This window comes from Camelus bactrianus, chromosome 18, assembly GCF_048773025.1.
Source record: "Camelus bactrianus isolate YW-2024 breed Bactrian camel chromosome 18, ASM4877302v1, whole genome shotgun sequence".
Lineage (NCBI taxonomy): Eukaryota > Metazoa > Chordata > Mammalia > Artiodactyla > Camelidae > Camelus > Camelus bactrianus.
The window spans coordinates 25,347,757-25,372,472 of NC_133556.1; the positions used below are offsets into that span (position 1 = coordinate 25,347,757).

General features: G+C 46.7%; 1 protein-coding gene across 7 annotated transcripts in view; it reads left to right on the top strand.

The window, feature by feature from the left end:
• Window positions 1-24,699, top strand: part of GLYR1 (glyoxylate reductase 1 homolog) — a 30,361-nt gene extending 5,662 nt beyond the window's left edge. For 2 of the 7 annotated variants that reach the window (XM_074346351.1, XM_074346355.1), the window contains exons 4-16: window positions 4,916-5,054; window positions 5,606-5,848; window positions 9,345-9,431; window positions 10,296-10,352; window positions 11,013-11,063; window positions 11,152-11,225; window positions 13,697-13,796; window positions 17,174-17,284; window positions 17,947-18,048; window positions 18,752-18,914; window positions 19,231-19,410; window positions 19,728-19,852; window positions 22,519-24,699. In XM_074346351.1, coding sequence (XP_074202452.1) covers window positions 4,916-5,054; window positions 5,606-5,848; window positions 9,345-9,431; window positions 10,296-10,352; window positions 11,013-11,063; window positions 11,152-11,225; window positions 13,697-13,796; window positions 17,174-17,284; window positions 17,947-18,048; window positions 18,752-18,914; window positions 19,231-19,410; window positions 19,728-19,852; window positions 22,519-22,593 — 1,507 coding nt within the window. In that variant the 3' untranslated portion in view covers window positions 22,594-24,699. The remainder of the gene's footprint in view (window positions 1-4,915; window positions 5,055-5,605; window positions 5,849-9,344; window positions 9,432-10,295; window positions 10,353-11,012; window positions 11,064-11,151; window positions 11,226-13,696; window positions 13,797-17,173; window positions 17,285-17,946; window positions 18,049-18,751; window positions 18,915-19,230; window positions 19,411-19,727; window positions 19,853-22,518) is intronic. The other 5 variants (XM_074346352.1, XM_074346353.1, XM_074346354.1 and 2 more) reach the window with 5 other exon arrangements.
• The last annotated feature ends 17 nt before the right edge of the window (window positions 24,700-24,716 follow it).

Sequence of the window (24,716 nt, forward strand, 5' to 3'; positions counted from 1 at the left end):
CTAGCTCCTTAAGATAAACAGTGATTTCAGTCTTCTAGAAACCTGATTTTTCTCTCTCCTCCTCTTCCAAAACATGTAGCAAATTATGTTGACCTTCCACTGTTAGGAAGAGAGGACCAGGGTGATGTCACCAGGGTGGCAACGTAGTTCATTCCCGACTTGGCTCTTCCTCACAAGAAGAAGAGGACTAGACCTTCCCAGCCAGGCCCCCCGAGGGGAAGGTCTTAGTAAGATGGCTAGGTTTAGCTCTCTGAGCCTGGGTGGCTACATGAAGTTGCCCACAGTCATTTTCTATTTCGTGGAAATACAGAGGTGAAAATAACTTCTGTGTAACTTTGCCAAATCCACCATGCGACCACAACCAAGGATTAAGTCCCAGGCACATGAGGGCCCACCTTGGACAGGTGGCTGCCCATAAGAGTAGACATTGAGCTCAGGGTTTACCAGTTTCATCTGTGGCTGTGGATGGCGAATGGAAGGAGTTCATTTAGTTTGCAGGTGCTCAAAAACCACCAGAAACACCAGTTCAAAGAAAACCGTGAGTAAACAATGGGTAAATCCCACGTAACTGCTGTAGAGTTACTGTAGCAGTCTTCACACCGGATCCTCACAACAGCTCTTTCAGGAAACAGGGTGGTCGTTCTGGTTCTTTTCAACAGATGTAGAAACTGGGAGGCAGGAAACTTAAGAATTTAAGTGATAAGATGTTCAGGGTCCCAGCTGGGGGTACTTGTTACATCAAGCCAAGTACAGAGTTGCACAGGCTGGTCGTGAGGTGTCTGAGTACCAAAGTAACTTCTAGAAAAATCTGTGTCTCATAATTAGAAGCATAGTAGATTGGAACCATCTGAGTGTCCCTTTTTCTTTTCACCTGGCACTTGGTTGACCCATTTTCCCTGCATCCAATACTGTGTAATGGTTGGAGAGTTGAAGCGGAGAGTGAGGGCCACTGCTCCAGCACTTGGACTGAGCCAGCGGTGCCCCTCTGCCAGGGCGGGACAGCAGCTGTCCTAGTTAGCGCTGCAGCCCAGCGCCAGCGGCAGGAGACGCCCTTTGTAACTGTGGCTGTGGGCTCCACGAGCAGGTGTCGTGCACAGGAATCATAGAAACTGGCATGAAAAGCAGTGACCGGCCACGCTGGCGCTGGCAGTACGGCTTGAGAGCTTATCCAGCATTTGGGAATGTTTCCAAGTTTTGGAAACAAAAAGTTTCTAAGTCTGTCTTATTTGCAAGTCTTTGTTGATTTCCGTATTCTAATGATTGCATAAAGTTAACTGAGAAATGCTTAGTTATTTGTTTTGTGACTTTTTTGGTGGTTTTGGTTTTTGATTTGCATTTTTGTTGTGTCTTGATTTCTGAACAGCTTAGACTTGGACCTGTAACACCTCAGTAATCCCCAGCTTCTTTCATTGGTTTAAGGGTGCAGGAGACAAACAAATTACTTACTAGTACTACTCACCAAATCCAGGTGGAGACGCATGTCTCCTGACCCAGTCCTCGTTCTCACCTGTGGGCTTCGCTTGTGTTCTCCCTCCTGTCCAGGTCATTGTGTCTGTGCGAAGTCTAAGTCACATATATAAGGGTGTTTGAGACTGTTCACGTCTATGAATATGACATCTACATGGTCTGACTTTAATTTCAGGGGAAAGCAAGTCAGAGTTATGGAAGTGTTTGAAAACGTGAAGTCTCTAAATTCATTCTGAGTGCATAATCTGAGGGTGGCTTAGTGGGAGTTTTATATTCGCAAATGAGAAGCACTGGTAGGAGATGTGTCAGAATACCCGGGTAGGTTTGCTGCTCTTGGCCGAGTTACAGGTGCAGTTACACCAGCAGCCAGGCAGTAGCCATTCACCTTAGCAAACCTACACAAGGAAGTCATGGGGGACAACTTCTGGGCAGTCAGAGTAGCCCATGTGCAACAGCAGAGGCCTTGATTGTTGATTTGTTGTTTTAAAAACTAATTAATGTTTATGGTTCCCCCTCAATCAAGCTGTAAACCGTTGAAACAGCTCCCTTCATCCTCATCCCTCAGCGACCCATTCCTGGCCCACAGGCATCCAGTTATACTGGCTTCTTGTGGCGTGTCCTTCCAGAGATGCTCTGTGCATAACCAGGAAGTCAGGTGTTCCTCTCCCTCGTCTTTACACAGGTGCTAGTGTACTATACACACTGCTCTGTATCTTGCTGTTTCCCACTTAGCCACATATATTAAGGGACCTTCCATTTCATTTTTTAGAGTGAGCTCACTGATTGCCAGTTAGCTTATTTTCAGTCATTCACTTCTACAGTGTGTAATTTACTTCCTTGTGTATAGAAGCAAAGCCGTGTTCATTAGACATAACTTGACTAAGCCTGATTTTTCTGTCTTCGCAGCCCACGGCAAGTTGGTTGGAAAAAGTACAGCTCTATCTAGGCATTGGGAGCACGTTAAGAGGGAAGTCACAAGTTACAGCTTATATCAAGGAAAGAAACAGAACAGTCACTTTAAAAAGACATACAAACAACAGCAATAACCACAAAAAACCACTACAACCATACAATGTTTAACCCAGAGTTGGGCAATCCAGCCCTCATCCCCGCCCCGCCGCGCCCGAAGGTGCCTGGAAGGTGTCGTTTACTCAGTGATTACTTATTGAGCACCAGTCGCATGCCAGGCCTAGCTGATGGGCCTGAGTGGATGGGGAACGGGACATTATTGAAGCTCCAGCTGAAAAGCATACCATTTGTAAGGATAGAGGGTTTTGCAATATAATCTTAGGAGAAGAAATTATTGAGATGGTCAAAGTGGATTTCAGTTTGTCTTGCTTTCAAGAGGTCATTCTCCTAGGGCTCTGGTGGGCTTGCTGTTTATTTATTGTTTTTCTGATGTGATAGGATGTTTCTCCAACAATAGGTTGATTTCTTAAGTAGATTAACATTTCTTGCATTTATATTCTTGAAGTCCTGTTTATACCATCAGTTCTTTTAGCAAACTGTTTTCACTCTTCAAAGGTGGTCGTAAGAGAAGAAAATTTCATTTTCACATCTGAAATGCCAGTCTTTGGGGTGAATGAGTTTTGACTATTGTTCTCTGGGCAGAAGTTAGTAATCCACTTAAAATCCTTCAGTGAAAAGATAGGCATGGGTTTATTGGTGCTTCATCCACAGATGTCCTCACCTTTCCACTGACTCTGAATCAGGTCAGTGTGAGGGGGTGAGGAAGAGGGAGGCAGGGATCAGGGTTCTTAGTCTCTCATCCCATCTCAAGGGGCTCCATAAAAACCACCCTGTCTGTTTTGTTCTGGGGTCTTGTGCAGGCCTCAGCTTCGGACCTGAAGCTCAGAGACGGAAGAGGCCTCTCCTAAGGGCTGTGGGTCTTTCAGCTTCATCACTGATACTGCGTCACCTCGGAGCTGCCAGTTAATCTGAAAGTTTGACTTATTTTCAGGGCATGTCTGGCATTTTATCTGATTGCTCTTGTGGTTTTTCCTTAGAAATACTGTAAATGCACTTGCTAAATAACCTGGGGTGAGAATTTAATTCCATTTTCCCTCCCTGTAGACTGGACCCATTGGGTCTATTGTGTCAAATTTCAGACTTTAAGATGAGTTGGTCACTAGAAGAACTTGCTTACCTCATATCACTGGAGCTCTGTGCAGTGAGACCAGCATCTGAGTCCCTGTTCGTTGCTTCGTTCTCTCCGGTGCTGTTTACCTAGGGGTAGCATGCCTAGTCCTGGTGTGCAGTCACATTTGCAGACTGATGGTTCCAGAGGTTGTGTTTGTACAGACCCATCGTCACAAACATTAGCACACCAGTTGAACCACAGGTGAATGTTGCTGGGTCTGTAGCACTATTTTCTTATGCACAGAAGTTAGCTCTTTTACTATTATTAGTGAATATTCTCCATCTTTGTCTAAAAGAAGAAACTCTAAGTTAGTGTGATAGCTAATTTCTATGTCCTTGACCTGACCCACTTTTCCTGAAGGTTATGCTGTGAAACCTCTGAGTATTACAGACTAAAACTTGTAAATTAACTGTTACCTTGCCAAGCCAATAAAATTCTCCCCTTTATGCTGGTGTTCTGGAAACTAAATGTCGTTTAGGGAGACCACAGAAGCCAACAGGGGCAGATTTGTGCAGGTTAGTATGGGAGGCTAGATATCCCAGAATTGACAGCTGATGGCTTTTTTTAAATTTTTGTGTGTTATGCATTGATGGTCAGAATTAAAAATTGGAAGAGTGTGTTCCTCTACCTTCAATCACAAGCAGAAGCTTATTTTTAAAAATCTCCTTTAGTGGCTGCTGCCCTTGTTCCAAACCACGTGTCACATGTTCTGTGTGGTTCAGTAGCCATGGATACAGTCATTTATGAACAAATGTAGGCTCCGAGGCCGCAGATGTCTGTTAAGAGCAGCAGGATTTACAGTGCTGTCGCCCTCAGCCCTGGTAGCATCGCAGACTCTCAGTGATGGACAGGATGTCAGTCAGCCTCGGGCTGCAGGCGGGCAGCGATGCTGCTGTGGTTGCTGTGCTTCCAGGTGCCCTGACCGATCCCCAGGGATCCACATGGGGCAGGTGTGCTGTGTGGTAAGAGTGGGAGCGCACCTGCAGGTTCCCTCTGCCCTGAGCAAGTGGAAGGGGGCATGTGGCCCAGCGTGGGAGGCTGGTGGATGAGAGCAGAAATAACCTGCAATGCAGTGATCTTATTGGGACGTTGCTGGTTTTGGTGGTGGTTGTCTTGACTTGTTTCAGGAAAACATACTTTAGGTTCAAGAGTTTAGGGTGGTCAGTAGCATGTTTTGAGAAAAATGGGAGGCCTGTTTCAAAGTTCAGTGAAGCCAAATGGGTGTTTGCATTCTGCGGGGGTGAGGCCTTTGATACTTTCTGGCGCAGGCAGTGTGGACATATCCTCTCTCTGTGTGTTTTCTGCCAGTGCCTGGATCAAAGTGGAACAGCTAAAGCCGTATCATGCGCATAAGGAGGAAATGATAAAGATTAACAAGGGGAAGCGATTCCAGCAAGCTGTGGACGCCGTAGAAGAGTTCCTCAGAAGAGCCAAAGGGAAAGACCAGGTAAGAGACCCCGCGGTTCTCACCTCATGCCGACTCCAGCCCGGTTATTTTTGCGTAGTAACTAATGGATTAAATGTCGCCCGAACCGGAAACTGTTCTTACCAAGTGCCAGTGGAGAGAGAGCTACTTCAGTTCTAAGGTATCAGTGTTTTGCTAATCAACTTGAAACTCCATGCATGTGGCTGACCTTTATGGAATAAATTGTTGCTCTTAGGAAAGTCGCTTGGACCCAGGAGAAGTATCTTAGCTTTTGAGTATGGCACAGGCCCTCTCCCTTTTACAGCATGGAGATCAGGAGCACAGGCTCTGGGACAGACCCACCGCCTGGGTGTAAATCCAGCTTTGGGACTGTGGGCGAGTGATTTGATTTTTTCTTTTTTTTAAAATCTGCTTCCCCAAATGTAAGTGAGGTGACAGCAGCGCCTACTTCCTAGGGTTGTTGTGTGGATAATGCATGTAAAGCACTTCTCACAGGGCGTGGCTCGTGTAAATAGCGGTAGTCACGGTGGCGGCTGTTGTGGTGGTTATCATTATTATTGTTAAACTTTCAGACATCTTCCCACAATTCTGCTGATGACAAGAATCGGCGTAATTCCAGTGAGGAGAGAAGTAGGCCGAGCTCAGGTGATGAGAAGCGCAAGCTTAGCCTGTCTGAAGGGAAGGTGAAGAAGAACGTGGGAGAAGGAAAGAAGCGGGTGTCTTCAGGCTCCTCAGAGAGAGGCTCCAAGTCCCCTCTAAAAAGAGCCCAGGAGCAAAGTCCCCGGAAGCGGGGTCGGCCCCCAAAGGATGAGAAGGTTTGTTTTATCTCTGTAGCTTCTGGGACTAGTGACTTTCCTTTGTATACGGCAGTGCTGAGCTCTGCGATATGCCTCAGCTCACTGAATAGATTCAAGGCCTGTGCCGAGCGCTGCCCTAGAGAATTCTGCAGACCAGGGGAGGGGCACGGCCTGGACACACGGGCATGAAGCAGGAGCGCGAGGCTCGGGCATTCGGCCAGATGGTCAGGGCAGAAGGGTCCTTGTGAGCCAGCATTGCAAGGGCCGGCACTGGAAAGGACTGAGCAAGGAAGGAGGGAAGGCATTCCACAGACAAAGGGCACAGCCCACGTGGGCTTATTGTTGGCGTGCGCAGTCTCTTCCTGGGAGAGGACAGGAGGGAGAGTGGGCAGAGAAAAGTAGGTTGTCACTAGATGGTGAAGAGCCTTGAGGTCTATTTAAGCAGTGTTATACCATCATGGAGCCGATATGGGGCCATGCAGGGATTTGAGCTGGTTGTGGAGGTGGCAGTGTGTGTGCCAAGCTGTGTGTTTGGAGTCATGGAGGGCAGAGAAGAGAGGCTCGAAGCCAATGAGGAGGGTAACCTCAGTGAGCATTCATAAGGAGCTGTCCTTGGGGGGTGGTAGCAGAAATTGAAAGAAACCGTGTGAGAGGCACTTCAGAGGAAGAGTTTATAAGATTTGGTAACTGGTTACATACGGGAGATGAATGAGCAGTTTGTCCCTGGGGAAATGGTGCTACCTTTCTTCCGCACAGATGTGTAAGGAGAGGAGCTGGCATACAGGGTGAGAGGACCAGTTCTGTTTCGGGTGTGATGCATTTGGAGTGATGTCTAGACTGCCAGGGAGACCTCCAGTAACATTGGGATGGAAATGTGGATGTAGGGGTGAGTATTTGGAGAGGATGTTGGATCCATGAGACCCGATGAGCTTTGTCTTTCAGGAAAGCAAGAAGAGAGAAGAGTGAAGGGCGGGAGGTGGCGTTGCAGAGAGAATGCCATAGCTCAGGGTTGGGCAGAGCCAGGAAAGGAAAGGAAAGCAGGAACAACATGCCTCTCACCCTCTTCCTGAAAAGATTTGTGTCTTAGAAGCCAAGGGAAGAAAATCTGAGATGGAAGGGTTAGTCTGTCAAAACACAGGCGAAGGTTGTTAGAGGAGGATCAGAGGGTTAGAAGCCAAGATGGCTGGCACAGACAGTTGGGTGATGAGGCCATGATGAAACGCTAGGCATCAGATCAGGACTTGCAAGTTCAGACACCAGCAAGATCAGGCAGGTGAGGGAAGAGAGTGCTGAAGCTGGAGGTTGAGCTGAGAGCATTAGGGGAGGCAGCGACTGGACATCTGGGGAGGCCGCGCTCCTCCTTCGGGGTTCCAGCCAACTTTTGCGAAATTGTCTGGTTTTTCTCAAGAGAAGCTGGAAGTACGGATTTTTTAAGTGAAGTGGTTTAATTTTAAATGTTAGACGCTAATTCAAATTTTTAAAACACTTTTAGGTCCAAAGGATCACCTCTCTGGACTAGATTCAGCCTGTCAGCTGCCACTGTGCAACCACTGCGTTAGAAAAGGTCCTTCTCGCTGTTAGATGACCTAAGACAGGGTGCAGACGAGAGCAAACGTAGTGGTGGGGACAGCCCGGTCCCTGTGAGCGCAGGGAACCTCCAGCCAAAGGGCAAGAAAGTTTAGAAACTGCCCGGTGCAGTGCAGGAAAGCTTTTCAGGGGATTTGATCTGATTCGATTTGATTGAATTGATCTCCTGGGGACTCACAGGAATCTAGGCTGTCAGGTTTTATACTGTTTTCCCAGTGTGTATTGTCTGGTATCTTAAACCATGGATCCCACCAACTCCTGTGCTTGCCCTGGAGAGAAACCACTTCTTTCTGGATAAAGGGAAGTATAAAGGTGAGGTTAGGGGGAGGGCCTTGAGTTTTGAGTCATGAACCCATGACAATACTGCTGTGTGACCTTGGCCAGCTACCTTTGACTCAGTTTCCTTGTCTGATCATTGCCTCTTAGGTTGTTCTAAGAACTAAATGAGTAACACAAGCAAAGCACGTAAGACAGTGCCTGCAACAATACATGTTGGACGAATGTTGAGCATTTATAGTTTTCGGCAGGAGCCCGTTGTGCAGTGAGTGTGGTGGTTTCAGTGCGCCCCCAGGGGCCACTGCCGGGCTTACCGTTAGAGACTCTTCTCGTAAAGAGTGTGTGTGTTGCTGTGGTAACTGTCATCTGGCTGGTGAGCTCCTCTCTGAAGCAGAGTGCAGTAGCCTGGTTGATAACTGGACAGAGCCCTAGGTGATTGCCTTTCTGGGCTGTAATCCCCTGTCCTGTGAGGATTACCAGACAAGGCTGACCTTGACGGCAAGGGTGTTGATTACATGCGGGAAGGCAAAGGCTGGGTTTGTGTCTAGACTGTGTGGGAGCAGTGCCACTCTGGACATCAATCACCTGGGCAGAACTTCCGTGGCTCTCCTAAAATCCAGATTTGTGCAGAGAGCAAGGACTCAGGAGTCAAGGCATGTGGTTAGTGCTGGATGGAGAGCTGTCTTCTCCCCTTACTCTCATTTTGTTGTTGTGGCCTTAGTCACTAGAGTGGTGACCATTTACATTTAAATTACCTTACATTAAATCTGATTTAAAATCCGGCTTCTCATTCATACTGGCCACACAGCAGGTGCTCCGTAGTGACTTGACTAGTGGCCACTGCGTCAGAACAGACACAGAGCATGTCCATCCTGCCAGAAACTTCTCTGGGGCAGTACTCGCTAGGCCTCTTCGTATTTCTGAGCATCTCTACGTGGGCCAGGTGTCTAGAGAGAAAGCTCCAAATCTGCCCTTCTGCCGCAGATTTGGCCTCGTGGCCCTCTCCGCATTTGCTGTCTTCCAGCCTCCGTGGCCCTCCTGACACTAATACTTGGCTGTCTGTTGGAGATCTCAACATGCCCCACTGAGCTCTTGACTCTCCTGCCCAAACAGTTCATTCCTTCTTTCTGGGGAGACATTGGGCTCTTGGCTCCTGACCACCCCAGGTTCTAAGTCTGGTTTTGTCACTTCACAGCTATAAAATATTGGGCAGTTCTTCTTCTTGCACCATGTGGCTTTCTTAGCTTTTTTTTCTCGAGATAACCGTGGATACCTTCTGAAGCCAGTACTGGTTTCTTAATGTTCATTATTTGCCAAAAGGAACTTTCTCTGTGACCTGCTGACCACACTACAGACCACAGTTGGGCTTTCTGGTTACCTCCATCCTTGTGAAATTTGGCACAAGAACACATTTGTTGTTTCAGGATCAGAGAAGAGCAAGGCTCACTCTGCTGATTAGGACTTGCCCCGTTTCTCCCGATGGACAGTATCAGGGCTGTGCCTGGGAGACCATGGAGCTGGCTAGGGCTAGTTTGGGGTGGAGTGTGACCAAAGGAAGCAAAACGGTGAGGAGGTGCTCCCCAATTGAGGCAGGAAGACATCTGCCCCTGAGGTGCCACAGCGTGTTGACGATCTGCATTTTTCTCTGTAGGATCTCACCATCCCCGAGTCTAGTACCGTGAAGGGGATGATGGCTGGACCCATGGCCGCATTTAAATGGCAGCCAACCGTGAGCGAGGTAATGAGCTCTCCCGTGGGCCAGGACAAGCCTGCCTCGGAGCTGGTTTCCTGGCCTGACTGTGTGCTTTCCCTTTTCTCCCTTTTCTTGTGTATGGAGTAAAAAGCACAGATCCCACCCTTGGGGTACTCACCATTAAGTTTGATACAATTCACCCCAGACCCTTCAGCGCACCCACTTAACCATCATTCATATAAACACACTCGTGCAGTTTTTACTATTGGGAACAGTGTTGGTTTTCACAAGAGTGGGATCATTCTGCAGATTTTTTTCACTTGATACTTTATAAACACCTTTTCACTGTGTATTCAGCTTTGGTGGTGGCTGCACACTGTCCTATCCTTGGTGTGGATACGCTGTTCCCCTGTGCTAGGCATGCTTATGAAAAGCCCTTGAAGGTCCTGCAGTCATTCCCACCTCATCTCTGTCAGTATCAATCCTCAGTAAGTCTAGACACTCAAGGGTCTAACACCAAGCACAAGTGGGCCAAAAACCCGAGAGTGGGGAAGAGTCCTGAGAATTTGGCTTGGTCTACTGGGTCATCTGAAGGAACTGGTGAATGCTGAATTTCAAAAATACTAGTAGGCTTTTAAAATATTTTTACACAGTATTTAGGAGTAATTTATATACCAACCTGGCAGAAACATCCATTCTTTTCCACTTGAAGCTAGTTTTCCTCTAGTTGGACTGGGCATTGTTTATAAAAGGCTTAGACCAGCAATAGGAGATGAGTTTCCAGGCAGTTTGAAGAATGAGCCTAGCTCCCAGAGGTATTTCAGCCAGAGGAGAGGCCAGTTGTCAGGTCGAAGGAAATAACCTTTGGTGGAAGATAACTTGTTTATTTAAGCATTTTTCTGGTTTCAGCCTGTAAAAGATGCAGACCCTCATTTCCATCACTTCCTGCTCAGCCAAACCGAGAAGGTGAGTTGTTCTTTGAGGTTCTTGATCCTTGGTCAGGGGTTGGCCTGAGTGCAGGGTGCTGATCTGTTCAAACCTTACTCTCCTAGTCTGAAAAGTTAGACTCCACCTGTACCGCTGCCCAGAGCAAGACACATAGAGGACCACTCGTGAATCAGCCATTGTTAAGATTAAAAACGAACCCCAAAAAACTTAAAACTCAGTGGCTGTGTGATTGAGACATTGGTGGTTGCCTTGAGATATTTAGGACAGAAACCAAACCTCAAGAGCTGTGGGCCATCCACGAGGCAGCCAGTGCTGCCTGGTGGAGGCAGTTCCCATGAGCCCTGGAGAGGTGTCTGCCAGGTGAGGCTGAGCCCTGGTAGAATCTGCTGATAATCTGTGACTCTGGAGTTGGACAGATCTGGGCTCCAAGCCCGGTTATGCTGACCAGCTCTGTAATTCCAGACTCAAGACTTGAAGAACCTTGCAGAGCTGCATGAGAACTGAATGAGGTGATGCATGTTACCTTCTAATGTGTCACTTGGAGTTGAGTATAATTGGACACCAAATAAGTTTTTGATGTTAACATCCACGTTAGGCCTAACCTTAATAGGGAGATTGTAATGAAGACTGATTAAATGGTCAGTTTAGTAAGTGGTTTTTTCCCTCCCTCTTTAATAGCCAGCTGTCTGTTACCAGGCAATCACAAAGAAGTTGAAAATATGTGAAGAGGTATGTAGGTTCCTTACCTTCCCGTTTTTATTTTCACTGGGGCCTCACACGTCAGGGTGACCTGACGACTTGTGCTTGCTATCCCTAGGAGACTGGGTCCACCTCCATCCAGGCAGCAGACAGCACGGCCGTGAATGGCAGCATCACACCCACAGACAAAAAGTAGGACCTTTGATGAAAAGGCTTCTGTAGCTCTGGTTCTGCTGGGGCTGAGCGGGGTGGGGTGACCTCAGGGGGGCTTGCTAAGAGTATGTCCCAGCCATTGCTGGGACTGAATGAAAAGAGGGGGGGATAGTTGTAATTCTTAGTGATTTGCCTGGGAGTAATTTGACTTGCAGGAGACAGGAGCTGCCCTGTAAATGTATGGTGTAGTTGGCTTCATGCTCACTGTTGAGTCTTCAAGCAGGAGACACTTGAGTCAGTGGTTCTCAGGCTTTGCTGTGCCGCAGAATCGCCTGGAAGTTTCCTCCTTTATAAAGCACCAGTTGCTGGACTCCACTCAACAGGGTTTCTTGGTCAGTAGGTCTGGGGCGAACAAATTCCCAGATACGCTGTTGCTGCTAGTCAGGAGACCACACTTTAAGAACCACTGGTTTGTAGAACTATGATGAAAACCCTGACCTTGGCCCTGGTGGGGACAGGTGCGGGTAAGAGATGAAGAAAGCCAATTGCCCTGCCTTCCCCTCTTCTCCCTGCTGTGGCCTCCCAGGCCTTCCTGTGTACCTGCCTGCTGCCATCTGCCCCACCCAAGCAGGTGGGGGAGCCTCGCCTGTGGTCCCCAGGCCTTAGCTTGCCTCCGCACTCGCCTTTGCCTTGCCTCTGACAGCCAGTTGTGTTGCACAGTCATGTTGATGGAAAGGGTTCTTAAAGAAGGAGCATTCTCCTGAGCAACATAGCTAAGTCTGAATTTCCCATCTGTGTCTTCTGTACAGTTATTTCTCAGGCTAAAAACAGTGTGTCTTTTACTTTATACATAATTTTTTGTGCTGTTGAAATCACTGGTTCTACCAGTTACATTTAGTGAACTTCCTTTGTAGAGTGAGGAAGATAAAGGCATGTATGTGCTAATAAAAGAAAGGTAGGGGGAGGGTATAGCTCAGTGGTAGAGCGTGTGCCCAGCATGCACAAGGTTCTGGGTTCAGTCCCCAGTACCTCCATTAAAAATAAATAAATAAAAACCTAATTATCTCCTCCCCCTGCCAAAACAATTTTTTTTTAGTAACAAATAAAATTTAAAAAAAGAGGATGGGTGTCGCTCGTTAAATTAATGAGGATTGTGTTGGTTTAAAAAAAAGTTCAGCTCTGGGCTGAGGACAGAGTCCCAGTGCTTTCTCCCAGGTTTTGTCGCCCATTAGTCAAACCCTGTTTTAACATAAGTGAGACGTCAACTGTGAAGCAAACCAGCGGCACTGTACCCAGTCCACCTGGTCCACGTTGTCCATCTTGCCTCAAGGATACCACAAGGCGCTGTCAGCTGCCATGTTAAAAATGCATCAGCTTCATCCCCAGGTCTGCTGGGCTCCTGGAACACCAAGAAAAGGGAAGAGAATTGGTCTGTCATGATTTAGAATCACAGGGAAAACTTGCACTACCCAGGTAACGATGAATGAACCTGCTTATTTTTAAGCTTTGGCTTAAAACTTAATGGCCAAGGGTGCCATTTGGTGGGGAAGGTGGTAGGTTCCATTGTCAACATTTGATTCAGACGACCTAGAGCCGGCTGGGACAGAAAGTGAGAGTGCGTCTTACAACAGGGATTAAGGGAGCCTCCAAGTGCACGAGCCAGTTTGCAAAGGTGGCTGGGGATGTGACTCCCGGGAGACTGAAAATACTGAAGGAATAACACAGGTCAGAGTGGAGCAGCTGCGGAGGATATTGTTGCTGAGAGAAACCCAAGAACATGATGAACAAGGACACGATGTAATAAATGAAGAAAGAGGCATTGTTTAGCCATGTCACGTGAAAGGAGAGATGAAGAAGTGCAAAAGCCAAGAAAGGCTTGGGCAAGATAAACTCATCTATAGAAGTGTGTAGAAATAGCAGAAGCAGCTCATAGCTCCCAGGTTCTGGAGGCTACAGGAAGGGGCAAGCTGTAGGAGGTGGAGGTAAGCAGATGTACTGTCCACCCAAGAGCATTGGTCACAAGGATCATAACAGGCCTGCAGTGAGAACAGGGAAAGATTGGTTTCAGAGCTCAGTCTGGTTTGAAGATGAGGAGCAAGACCCACCCCTGCTGACAGCAGGAAGGGTGCAAAGGTGGTGTGGGGTGTGGAGGCAGGAAGGGGAGGTGAGTGCTGGGATCCTGGCTCCGCACACTGCTCCCATTTCTTGTCTTGGATCCCGATGTCCTTTAAATGGGCATCTGAAGGCCTAGCGCTCAAGGTGGCTGATCGGGAACCACTGCAGCAGCTGAAGATAATGTAACACTGGTAAACAGTGGTGGAATAACGAGAAGCTGCACCCTGCGTTACCACTGGCTCTGCAGTTGTGGGGTCCGCATACTGTGGAGTGGGGTTCCTGGTGGTCTGCAGTGAGATCCCGGACCCTGGGTTTATGAGGAAGCAGAGCCTGTGTATCACTCAGGCTCTTAGCCTGTCCCTGCCACTTTGAACTGATCAGTCTCTCTTTTTCAGGATAGGATTTTTGGGTCTTGGCCTCATGGGAAGTGGCATCGTCTCCAACTTGCTAAAAATGGGTCACACAGTGACTGTCTGGAACCGGACTGCCGAGAAAGTAAGCATTCAGGGCGGTGCTCGTCGGGTGGGGCGGCTGGAGCCTTGACCCTTGGGGTTGGGGTAACTGAGGACAGGAATCTCCCTGTTGTCTCTGATCAGCATTCTGCTCCAGAGAGTAGAAGCCAAGCTCTTAGCTCAGGCAGGTAGGGATGTAGATAAACCAGTAAAGGATGTTTTAAACATTTAAAAACACCCAGAGATACAGAATAAAATGGAAGTTTCCCCCTCTCTGCTGTTGCCTGAGATATGTAATGGAAAAGAAAACCTGTTAGGTTTCTCCTTGCACATGCAAATGTGTGTGTGTGTGTGTGTGTGAGTGTGTGTGTTATGAATTCATTGATAGGGAGTATATATCAATAGGTCTGCTTCGTCCTTGTTAACGGCTGCACCATGTTCTGTCATTTGCGTCGTGTCAGCAGCACTGTGCAGTCGCGCGTCCTGCAGTGATGGAGATGTTCTTTACCTGCACTGGCCTTATGTGGTACCCACTAGCCACGTGTGGCTCTTGAACACTTGATTCATGGCTAGTAAACTAAAGAGTTGAATTTTAAGTTTTATTTCATTTCAATTTAAACAGTCCCCTGTGGCTAGTGGCTACCATATTGGACAGGACAGGTTTAGAAATTCTTAACCTAAGGTGATCCATGGCTTCAAGGGGTCTATGGATGCCCTGAAATGGAATTCCAAGTCTGCAAATGTTCAAATCTTTGTAATGGAGAGAGGCCATGGCTCCCATTAAGTTCTCATCCAAGAAAAGGTGAAGAACTGTAGTCTGAGTACCAGAAACTAAAGAACTGAACTTGCCAGGAACAAAGAAAGAGACCAAGAAAAGACCAGCCTCTTGAGGAACAAGGTGTGGCTGAGCATATATTTGTGAATGACAGGGTGAGCGTCCCGTGTGTGCAGGGAGGTGACAGCCGAAATGAGGTGTAACTGCTTATGGGAGGTAGCAGAGCTGGTGGGTTTGAATTAACAAAAATGTTCTGAACAAAGTAAGAAATTCACTTTGCTGAAACAGTCCTTTTCAAGAATAAGGAGCTGGTTGGAGAGCTGAGAGGGCCTAGGGGAAGGGGCTTCAGGTGCTGGGCATTGGGTAGGCACTGCAGGGACCTCGGTCAGGAGTGAGATCTTGGAGCAGGATGTTTTGTGATTCGGGGCCAGAGTAACCAGGACGTGTAGGCATGCACAGTTGCAAAACACCGGGAGGATCCAAGGGTTTGCATTATAAGTACATTTCCCGTTGGTAGACATGCCCTTGGTTATTCTGTTTTCTTGATTGAAAAGCCTAATTGTAATAAATATTGCCATTCTTTCTGCATTAATTGACTGGAAGGCAGTAGAGCGAAGCAATTACAAACTTGGGATTTTGGAGTCAGATAGCTCTACTGCTTTACCTTCTTTTTTTCTTTTTCAAAACAAAAAACCAGAAGAAAACAAAATTAAATATTAACATAGATCTTAGCCTAAAACCAATCAAAGTCACTGAAGAAAAGGATGAAGAGTTTTTAATAATACTCCCCACAACAAAAAATAAAAAAATAAAATTGAAAGGTACGTCAACTAGTTTTTTATTTTTTTAGAATTTAAAATTTTTTGTATTTTTAAAAATTTCTTGAAATCTCACTACCCTAACACAATTTTTGTGTATTTTTCTATTTTTTTTTTTTTATTGAAGTATCGATTTACAATAGTACATTAGTTTCAGGTGTACAGCATAACGATTCAATATTTTTATTGGTTATACTCCATTTAAAGTTACTATAAAAGAATGTGCTATACAATATATCTTTGTAGCTGATTTATTTTATAATAGTAGTTTGTACCTCTTAATCCCCTACTCCTATCTTGCCCCTCCCCCCTCCTTCTCACTGATTACCACTGATTTGTTCTGTGAGTCTGTTTCTGTTTTGGCATATTCATTTGTTTTATTTTTTAGATTCCACATATAAATGATAGCATAGAGTATTAGTCTTTCTCTGACTTACTTCACTAAGCATAATAAAACCCTCTGAGTCCATCCATGTTGTTGCAAATGACAGAATTTCATCCTTTTTTGTGGCTAATACTGCATTGTGTGTGTGTGTGTGTGTGTGTGTGTGTGTGTGTGTGAACACCATCTCTTTCTTTAACCATTCGTTTATTGATAGACACTTAGATCACCTCCATATTTTGGCTTTTGTAATGCTGCTATGAACATTTGGTTTGCGTATATCTTTTCAATTTAGTCTTTTTGTGTTCTTCAGATACATAACCCAGGAGTGAATTTTCTTACTAAACACATAGTTTAATAACACTAAGATTTAAAAATAGCTCACAAAGAGGAAACAGTTCATAAATAAAGAAATTAAAGAGGTTCAGTAATCAGGAGTAATCAAAATATAGTAAGCAAATTTGCAATTATTGAGTGGCTAAATCAAGTAGAACAAAATTTTAATGTATTTTTGGGTACTTATTTTTAAATGAGGTGCCCAGTGCTGGTGATTTGAGACCTTGCCAGTGATCACTGTAATTGACACAATCCCGTTGGAAAGCTTTCTGTCTACATTTTTTAAAATCATTTTTTGGAGCCTGTTTTGTTCTACTTACAGAGACCTAAATTCAAAACATAGAGGAGAAGTATTGTACATAAAGATACTTGTTGGGGTCATTTATGACTAAAAGCGGGCCAGATAATGAACTACAGGGGAGCCATTAGGTAAATTAAGGTATATCTCTTGATGGAATATTCTGCAGCCATCCATTATAAATAATAATTATTAAAGACTACAATATTAATCAATGTAAGTCATATAAAATATTAAAAATTGATACAAAAGAATAGGTCCAAATTATTCTAAATACTTTTTTTAAATGCCTTTAGAAAAAGGAAATACACCAAAATATTAATAATATGTTTTGTTATGGGATGTTCTAGGTGATTTTAGTTTTCAGAAAAGAAAAGTTAGTGCCGTTAGACCCCCTGGAAACATTTCGGTAAGGGATGGCAGCTTCTCAGGCCCAGCCCTGCCTCCCAGCACACAGGGTGCTGGGAGGGTTTTGCCACAGCCAAGACAGCCACAGGGCTAAGGACAAGTACTATCCACATTCTGTTCTTCCTTCAGGAAGCCTTCAGCAGACACTTGTTTTGTGCTTAACTGTGAAGTAGAGCCTTGAACATTGTCCTAGGCATCAAGTATGCAAAAACACAAGATTGCCCTTAAGGGGCCCCCATCCACTTTCCTCACAGTCATACTGCCTGCTGATTTCCCCAGCTCCCAGCCTCAACCTCCTGCTTTGGAAGACCAACCAGGAGGACTGGGCACCGCATCTCTGGCCTGGCTGGTGTGTGTGTTGTGCCCTGCCTGCGGCTCACGTTAGGATCTGTGACTTTTGCAGTGTGATTTGTTCATCCAGGAGGGGGCCCGCCTAGGAAGAACCCCCGCTGAAGTCGTTTCAACTTGTGACATCACCTTTGCCTGTGTGTCGGATCCAAAGGCAGCCAAGGACGTAAGGATCCCCTCCCTCCCCTCAGCGTCTCAGGTTGTGGCCAGAAAAGCTGGCTGGCCTCCTCCCCTTCTCCCCTGCTAACTGAGTGAGTGTCTGCATGTAGGGGGGTTGAATTTCCCATTTGGGGACCATCCCCTATTGTGAAGGGTATTTGCATAAACCGAATGCAGGTGTCCTAATTCAGAACAAAGGATGAAATTGACTAGGGTCCCTGAGGTCTATGCTGAGATGGTTCCTGACTGGCGCATGTATTCTTGTTGAGCTGGAAGTTGTGGGGCTGAGTGTGCCTTTGGTCCATGTGCCAAGTTCCTATGTTTAGCTATCGCTGTATTTGTATGTTTAGAAGCTCAAATGCAGTAGTCATCTTGTTAAACTCATGTCTAGACTAATCCAAGTCAATCCAAAGAAGCCAAAAGAATAAATAAATACTGAGGTCCCATCTTTTAAATGGGAGATTTTTAATGAAGATAAATGGGAACATACCATAAATACTCCTCTTTCCCTTGCTTATTTACACGTTCTTCCCTTTTCAGCCTTAGTATTTAGCTTCTGTTTGAGAAATGAGTTAAAAAAAATCAACAGGACACTGACCTGAGGTCTAAGGGGCTCCTGGGTTTCTGGCTGGGAGCCTGGGCTATTGCTTCTCCCTTGTGTCCCCACAGCTGGTGCTGGGCCCCAGTGGTGTGCTGCAGGGGATCCGCCCTGGGAAGTGCTACGTGGATATGTCGACAGTGGATGCTGACACAGTCACCGAGCTCGCCCAGGTAGCAGCCTCGTTCAGGCTGGCCCTCCAGCTTCCTTTCAGTTGGAGCCCAGGACCCAGGTTGACCACACTCAAGTGTGGGCAATTTGGTTACTCCAGAGCCAAAGCCAGAGAGGAGAGGAGAGCCCAGTAGCCTTGGGACTAACCTATCCTCACTCTTTACCTTCAAAGCTACAGCTAGTCTGAGTGGCTATAAAAGGAGAGATGTTTCCTGGCTGGGACAGGCGTCGGGTCCCTGTAGCTGCCAGCAGGGCTCTTTAGGGTTCAGCACCTTTCTGCAGTTGACAGTAGCAGAGTATTCCGCCCTCCTGAGCTGCTGGGCCCAGGTGAAGGGGCAGTGACTTGTGGCCCATGTGTGTTCTGAGGGTGGCTGAAGTTGAAGAAGGGTAGTGTTTGTAGGAGGTGTGGTCAGCCAAGCCTTTGGCATGGTCATGTTTGGGTATGATCTTGGGTCTTTGTAAGAAACTCCACGTAAACGGGAGCCTGCGAGGACACCCCAGCTTCTCTCTGTTTACTGCATGTGATGCAGGTGTCCTTTGGAGGACAGTCTGCTGACCCCCTCACAGTGTTAGTCCAGCACCTTGGCACAAGTGGCAGCTTTTGGGTCTTGGTGTGGACAGCCAGCTGCACCCACCCCAGTATGCTCCCTGCCCAAGACTCTTGTGAGAGGCAAGGGCTCCAGAAGCTGTGACTTTCCTTTCTAGGTGATTGTATCCAGGGGGGGCCGCTTTCTGGAAGCCCCGGTCTCAGGGAATCAGCAGCTATCTAATGATGGGATGTTGGTGATCTTAGCGGCCGGAGACAGGGGCTTGTATGAGGACTGCAGCAGCTGCTTCCAGGCAATGGGGAAGACCTCCTTCTTCCTAGGTAACATGCGTGCCCACCTGTTGGTCCACTTCAGGCCTGGAGGCTGGGTGGGCTACATCCCCTCTAGACTGCACTGATGACAGCGTCAGTCCCGGACGGCCTCTGCCTGGGGCCCCTGTGGGAAGGTTTCCTTTGACTTGCACAGTCAGTGCCTGGAAGGAGGAAGAGCCAGAAGGGTCAGAGCCAGTTCTGTCAGGGGCAGGTGAACGGGGCCTCCCCTGGGTGTAGAGGTGGGTCCGAGCAGGAGTGAGGGTGGGCAGAAAGTCCCTCTCCACGGGATTCCTAGGAAGTGACCGTGATGCTTTGCCCTGGGCAGGCGAGGTTGGCAATGCAGCCAAGATGATGCTGATCGTGAACATGGTCCAGGGAAGCTTCATGGCCACCATCGCTGAGGGGCTCACCCTGGCCCAAGTGACAGGCCAGTCCCAGCAGACGCTCTTGGACATCCTCAATCAGGGACAGTTGGCCAGCATCTTCCTGGACCAGAAGTGCCAAAGTAAGTTGGCTTTGGCTCTCGCTTTGTGTTGTGTTTTTGATTGGAGCTGGGAAACTGGGACAGGCAGCTGTCACAGAACAGTGTCTTCTTGGGAGGCTCATTGTATGTGACACATGCACGGTCTCCAGTCAGTCCAGACCCCTGGTCAAAGAGGGTCCAGGGAAATGGCAGATGGCATCGCAGAGTACAGGCCGAGAACTTGTCTCTTGGGTGTCCAAGGGGGAAGAAATGGTAGGTGTTGTGCCCTGACAGTACTGTAGGTAGTTTCTTATTTAGGATCCTTTAACTTCTTCTGATAAATGACTTTCCCTCCTCAGATATCCTACAAGGCAATTTTAAGCCTGATTTCTACCTGAAATACATTCAGAAGGATCTCCGTTTAGCCATTGCGCTGGGTGATGCCGTTAACCATCCAACTCCTATGGCAGCTGCAGCCAATGAGGTAACTGCAGGAGGCTGTGGTGCAAGTCCCGGCAGTCCTCCCTTTGTTTTCCTTGTATCCTTGCTTTGGCTTTTCTTGCTCTGCACCTAGTCTCTCAAGGTGGAACCTTAGGTCATTGATTTAGACCTTCTCCAACGTTGTACATTTCCTTCTGAGCCATGCTTACTTTCCTGTGAGTTCTTTGCCCTGTAGATTACTTAAAAGTGTATCAAATATAAATAAAAACCGTGAAGGGTTCTCCTAGGCATCTAATGTTTATTGATTTATAATATATCTCATGGTCAAAACACATTATGTATGGCTTTTAACTCTGCATTGATTCAGACTTGTTTTGTGGTCCAGCAGATGGTCTGTCTTGGTGGGTGTGTCATGTTCACTTAAGAAGACTGCGTGTCCTACAGTTGGGTGCAGTGTTCCGCACACATCGCTTAGGTCGAGATGGTTGGTAGTGTTTTTACAGATCGTCTTTACTGACCTTTGTCTCTGATTCTTCCCATTATGAGAGAGGGCTGTTAAAATCTCCAACTACGATTGTGGGATTATCTGTTTTGCCCTTTAATCCTGTCCATTGCACATAATGTCTTTGAAACTCTTAGCCATTTATGAGTGTTATGTCTTCCTCATGAATTTGCCCTTTTCTTGGTATGAAATGTCCATCTTGATCTTTATTTTGAAATCTGTTGTCTGATTTTCATAGCCTTCTCATGCTTACTGTTTCCATGTGGTACATCTTTTTTTAATCCATTTACTTTCAGCCTGTATTTTTAAAGTGTGTTTGTTGTAGACAGTCTACAATTGGGGCTTGTCTGTGAGGTGATTTCCACTTGCCTCTGTCCTGACTCTACAGGATTTGTTGGCTTGGAAACAGACATTTTGGTTATTAATTTATCTGTGGAGCGTGGCGCCTTCTGGCCCTTTGGATGGTGTGAGTTTAGACTCTCCACTGTTTGGAGCTCAGGATCTTAAGGTTAACTGGTCTGTTGACATTAGTCTTTGTCTTGAAGTCTATTGATATGTGATTGGATTTGGAGCTACTGTTTTTTATCATTTGATTGCCATTTGTCCTCTCTGGCTTTTATTTGTCTATTCCTCCTTTCTTTTGGGATATTTGAATATTTTTTAGAATTTCATTTTATCTATTGGTTTTTGAACAATGTGTTATTTTTCTTTTATCTTTGCTCTAGGGATTGCTGTATTCATCCTTAACTTCACATGCTAGATTGGACCTCTTTACATAAAATGTAGATCCATTTACCCCTCCCTTGTCCTATAAGGCAGAATTTCTCAACCTGGGCACCTTTGACATTTTGTCGTGGGAGCCGTACGTACATTGCAGGATGTTTAGCAGCATCCCTGTCTTCTACCCTCTAGATACTGGTTGCACCCCCTCAGTTGGTAGCAAATGTCCCCAGGCATTACCAAATGCCCTTCGGGGGCGGGTGCAGAATAACCCCAGGTTGAGAACCACTGTTTTAGGGTACAGATGTCCTGTGTGTTACATTTGCTTTTGTTTTAACCCACCAGTGTTGGAATGTCTTGCTTTAAGTCGCCACATGTAATTTAAAGAAATTAAGGGGGAAAAAACTGTATATTTCTCTAATTTACCATTTCCAGTGCTTTTCATTACTTTATGAAGAATTGAATTTCTGTCTGGTATTGTTTCCTTTCAGCTGGAAGAACCTGCTTTAGCATTTCTTGAATGCAGGTCTGCTGGCAATGACTGAGTTTTTTTTAATCCAAAAAGGTCTTTTCTTAGCCTTCATTCTGAGTTGACAGCTTCACCTGAGCTGTAGTAGACATCAATTATGGTAGCTCCAACTGAGCTATGTTTAAAAAAAGAGGGAAATGCAGCTTTTTAATTCTTCTCACACTCTTTCATATTCACCTAGTACTTCTGGGTAGCTGTAATTATAATTCTAGGCTCTGGGGACATGGGGTATAGCCCCTTCTCTTCCTTGTGGAGCTTACATAAATGGAAGGGGCACAAAGTAAGCACAGAAATGTTTAAACAAAAATTGCAGGGGGGAGGGTATAGCTCAGTGGTAGAGCACATGCTTAGCATGCATGAGGTCCTGGGTTCGATCCCCAGTACTTCCATTTAAAATAAATAAACCTAATTACCTTCTCCTGAAAAAAAAATCCAATAAAAATTTTAAAATAAATTAAAAAAAAAGAATTGCAGAAGGTTAGAATTAAAGTAAAAGTAAAAGGAAAGAGATGGCCGGGTGAAGTGGTGCAGCCGCTGCTTTAGGTGGGAGAGGCAGGTAAGGCCTCGGAGCTGATTGGGAAGGAGCCAGCCATGCTGAGAGAAGGGCAGGGAAGCAGCCCAAAGAATAACATGGGAAGCCCTCGGAGTGTCTTCAGCAGGAAGAGACATGATTGATTGTCACTACTAACAATGCTGAGTTTACATCCCTGCCTCTGAACAGTTTACATCCCTCACTCCATTTAATCCTCACAGTAACACCCCTGTAAAATCAAGAAGCGCTGGCAGAGGCACTTTGTCCAAAGTTAGGCGAGTTAGTGGAGGATCCAGGATTCACAGCCAGACAGCCTGAGCTCCAGAACCTACCTACCTAACAACGTCTAGGACTGCCTCCAGGAAGCAGATCTGTGTCTGTGAGTCAGCTCTGTGACTAGACTGAGCCCATGTCATTTTTTTCCAGGTGTACAAAAGAGCCAAGGCACTGGACCAGTCTGACAACGACATGTCTGCCGTGTACCGAGCCTATATACACTAAGCCTGAGCCCCACCCCACCCCACCCCCTAGTCTTCCCTCTGACCTCCTCTTCCTCACACGGGGTTGGGGTCCTGGAACTTACCTCTGGACCAGTCCGCCTGTCTCCATCTCCTTTTATACAGACTTTGAGACTTGCCATCAGCACAGCACACGGCATCACTCCTCCCCTGGAGGTCCTGGAGAGGGGACAGATGTCAGCAGGATTGGCCTGTGGGAAAGCTCTTGAGCTGGGCACTGGCCCTGGACTAGGTGGCTGTGTGTTCACACACACACACACACCCCACACACACCCCACACACCCCACACCCCGGGATAGAAGCTGCCCAGAAACTGCTGCCTGGCTTTTTTTTTTCCTTCTTCCAAGTTGTCTTATCTCAGACCCCTTCCAGTTGAAGGCACTAGAATCAGCAGTGAGAACTGGAAGCTTTCCCACTGCTTCCCTCGGAGCGAAGAGGCTGTGGTTCTGTCAACCATGCCCCACTGGATCCCACACAGAGAGAGGCTATGGGCCAAGATGAGCCAGCACAGACTCTAAACAGAGGGTTCCATGGGCCCTCCAACCTCAGGTGACCAGCTGATGAGGACTGTCTGTTTAAGCTACCAGTGTGCAACCAACTCTCCATAAATGCCTTTGTGAGCTGAAAAAAGATTGGCAAAGTCAAGCAAAGACAGGGCTCTGACTTTCCAGGGAGAGCAGCAGCCAGCCCGCCTCTAGGTGAGCCTCACAGGAACCCACTCTCGCTGCTGTTCAGCACCTGTCCCAGAAGTCACCGTCACTGTGGAGCCCTGGGCTGGGATCAGACTTCCTCACTTTGGTGTAGGGAGCTCACTCCTCACCAGGCTGTTGTATCTGGATTTGCATTCCAGCCCTTGGGAAAGGGGATCCTGAGGGCCACAAGTGAGGAGTGAAGAGGGAGGGGGAGTGGGGCTCCCTCCTGTTTCCGTTACAGACACTTCACCTGGCTCTGAAGAGCCACTCTGACCCAGGTCCCCTCACATCAGTCCCATCTTCTCCAGCCTGCCCCTGCACAAGTCCCCTGCATGCCCACCTTTCTCCATTCTCCACTCTCCCCCTTTTCTTCCCTTGGAGACAGTATTTCTTTCTGTCTGTTCCTTCTTTGGCCCAGACCCAGCCTGACCAACGATGACCATTTCTTAGGCTCAGCTCTTGAAACAGGAATGAGTGTCTTCACTTCAGCCAGCAGCATGGTCTTCGGTGCTTCCAGGGCCCCAGGGTCTGTCGGGAGGGAAGAGGAGAGCTAGGCCTGACCAAATCTGAGCTAACTGACCCTCAGAGGTGGACCTAAGACATCCTCGAGACCCTAGCATTTCTCCTTGGATGGGGGACCAGAGGGGCTTGGAATGTGGCGTAAGAACAAGGAGAAGTCACCTAAAGGATGTCAGTGTTCTCATCCTCTGCATGGGTTGAATTTTCCAAAGTTAACACTGTGCAGAAGGTCAGCATTTATAGTGAATATACAATGTTAATAGAATGAGGTGGCCACGCTGGTGTGGGCCCCTCCCCCTCACAGCTTTGGCCCTTTTCTGCTGATCAGAACCCAGGTTAGGGGATCTCAGAAGACATGGGGGGAGGGGGCGGGGGAGATGCCAGTGGTTTTTGGCACAGTTGTTAAATTAATTTCACTGAGATGTTGGATTCTTTTCTGTCTGAATATAAAGCCTGTTCTCGTCCTAGCCGGACATGGGGGGTGGGGGTGGGGGAAGATGCTGTAATGAAACTGGGTAGTCAATGTTGTCTTAATATTGTTGACAATTCTGTAAAGTTCCTTTCTATGACTATTTCTGTTTAAGCTATTTCACCCTTGTTTTGAAAGCCTTCCCTTTTAAGGAGAAAATGTGACACTTGTGAAAAAGCTTGTATGAAAGCTCTCCACCACTACCCCTTTTTTTTCCTTTAAACCTTTAAGTGACAAATCTTCTAGGTAATTAAGGTTGTGAATTTTTATTTTTGCTTTGTTTATAATGGACATTTGTCTTTCAGAATAGGATTGTGTGATAATGTTTAAATGGCAAAAACAAAACATGATTTTGTGCAATTAACAAAAAGCTACTGCAAGCAAAATAAAACGTTTCTTGGTAACACAACTGTGACCTTGGCAGTG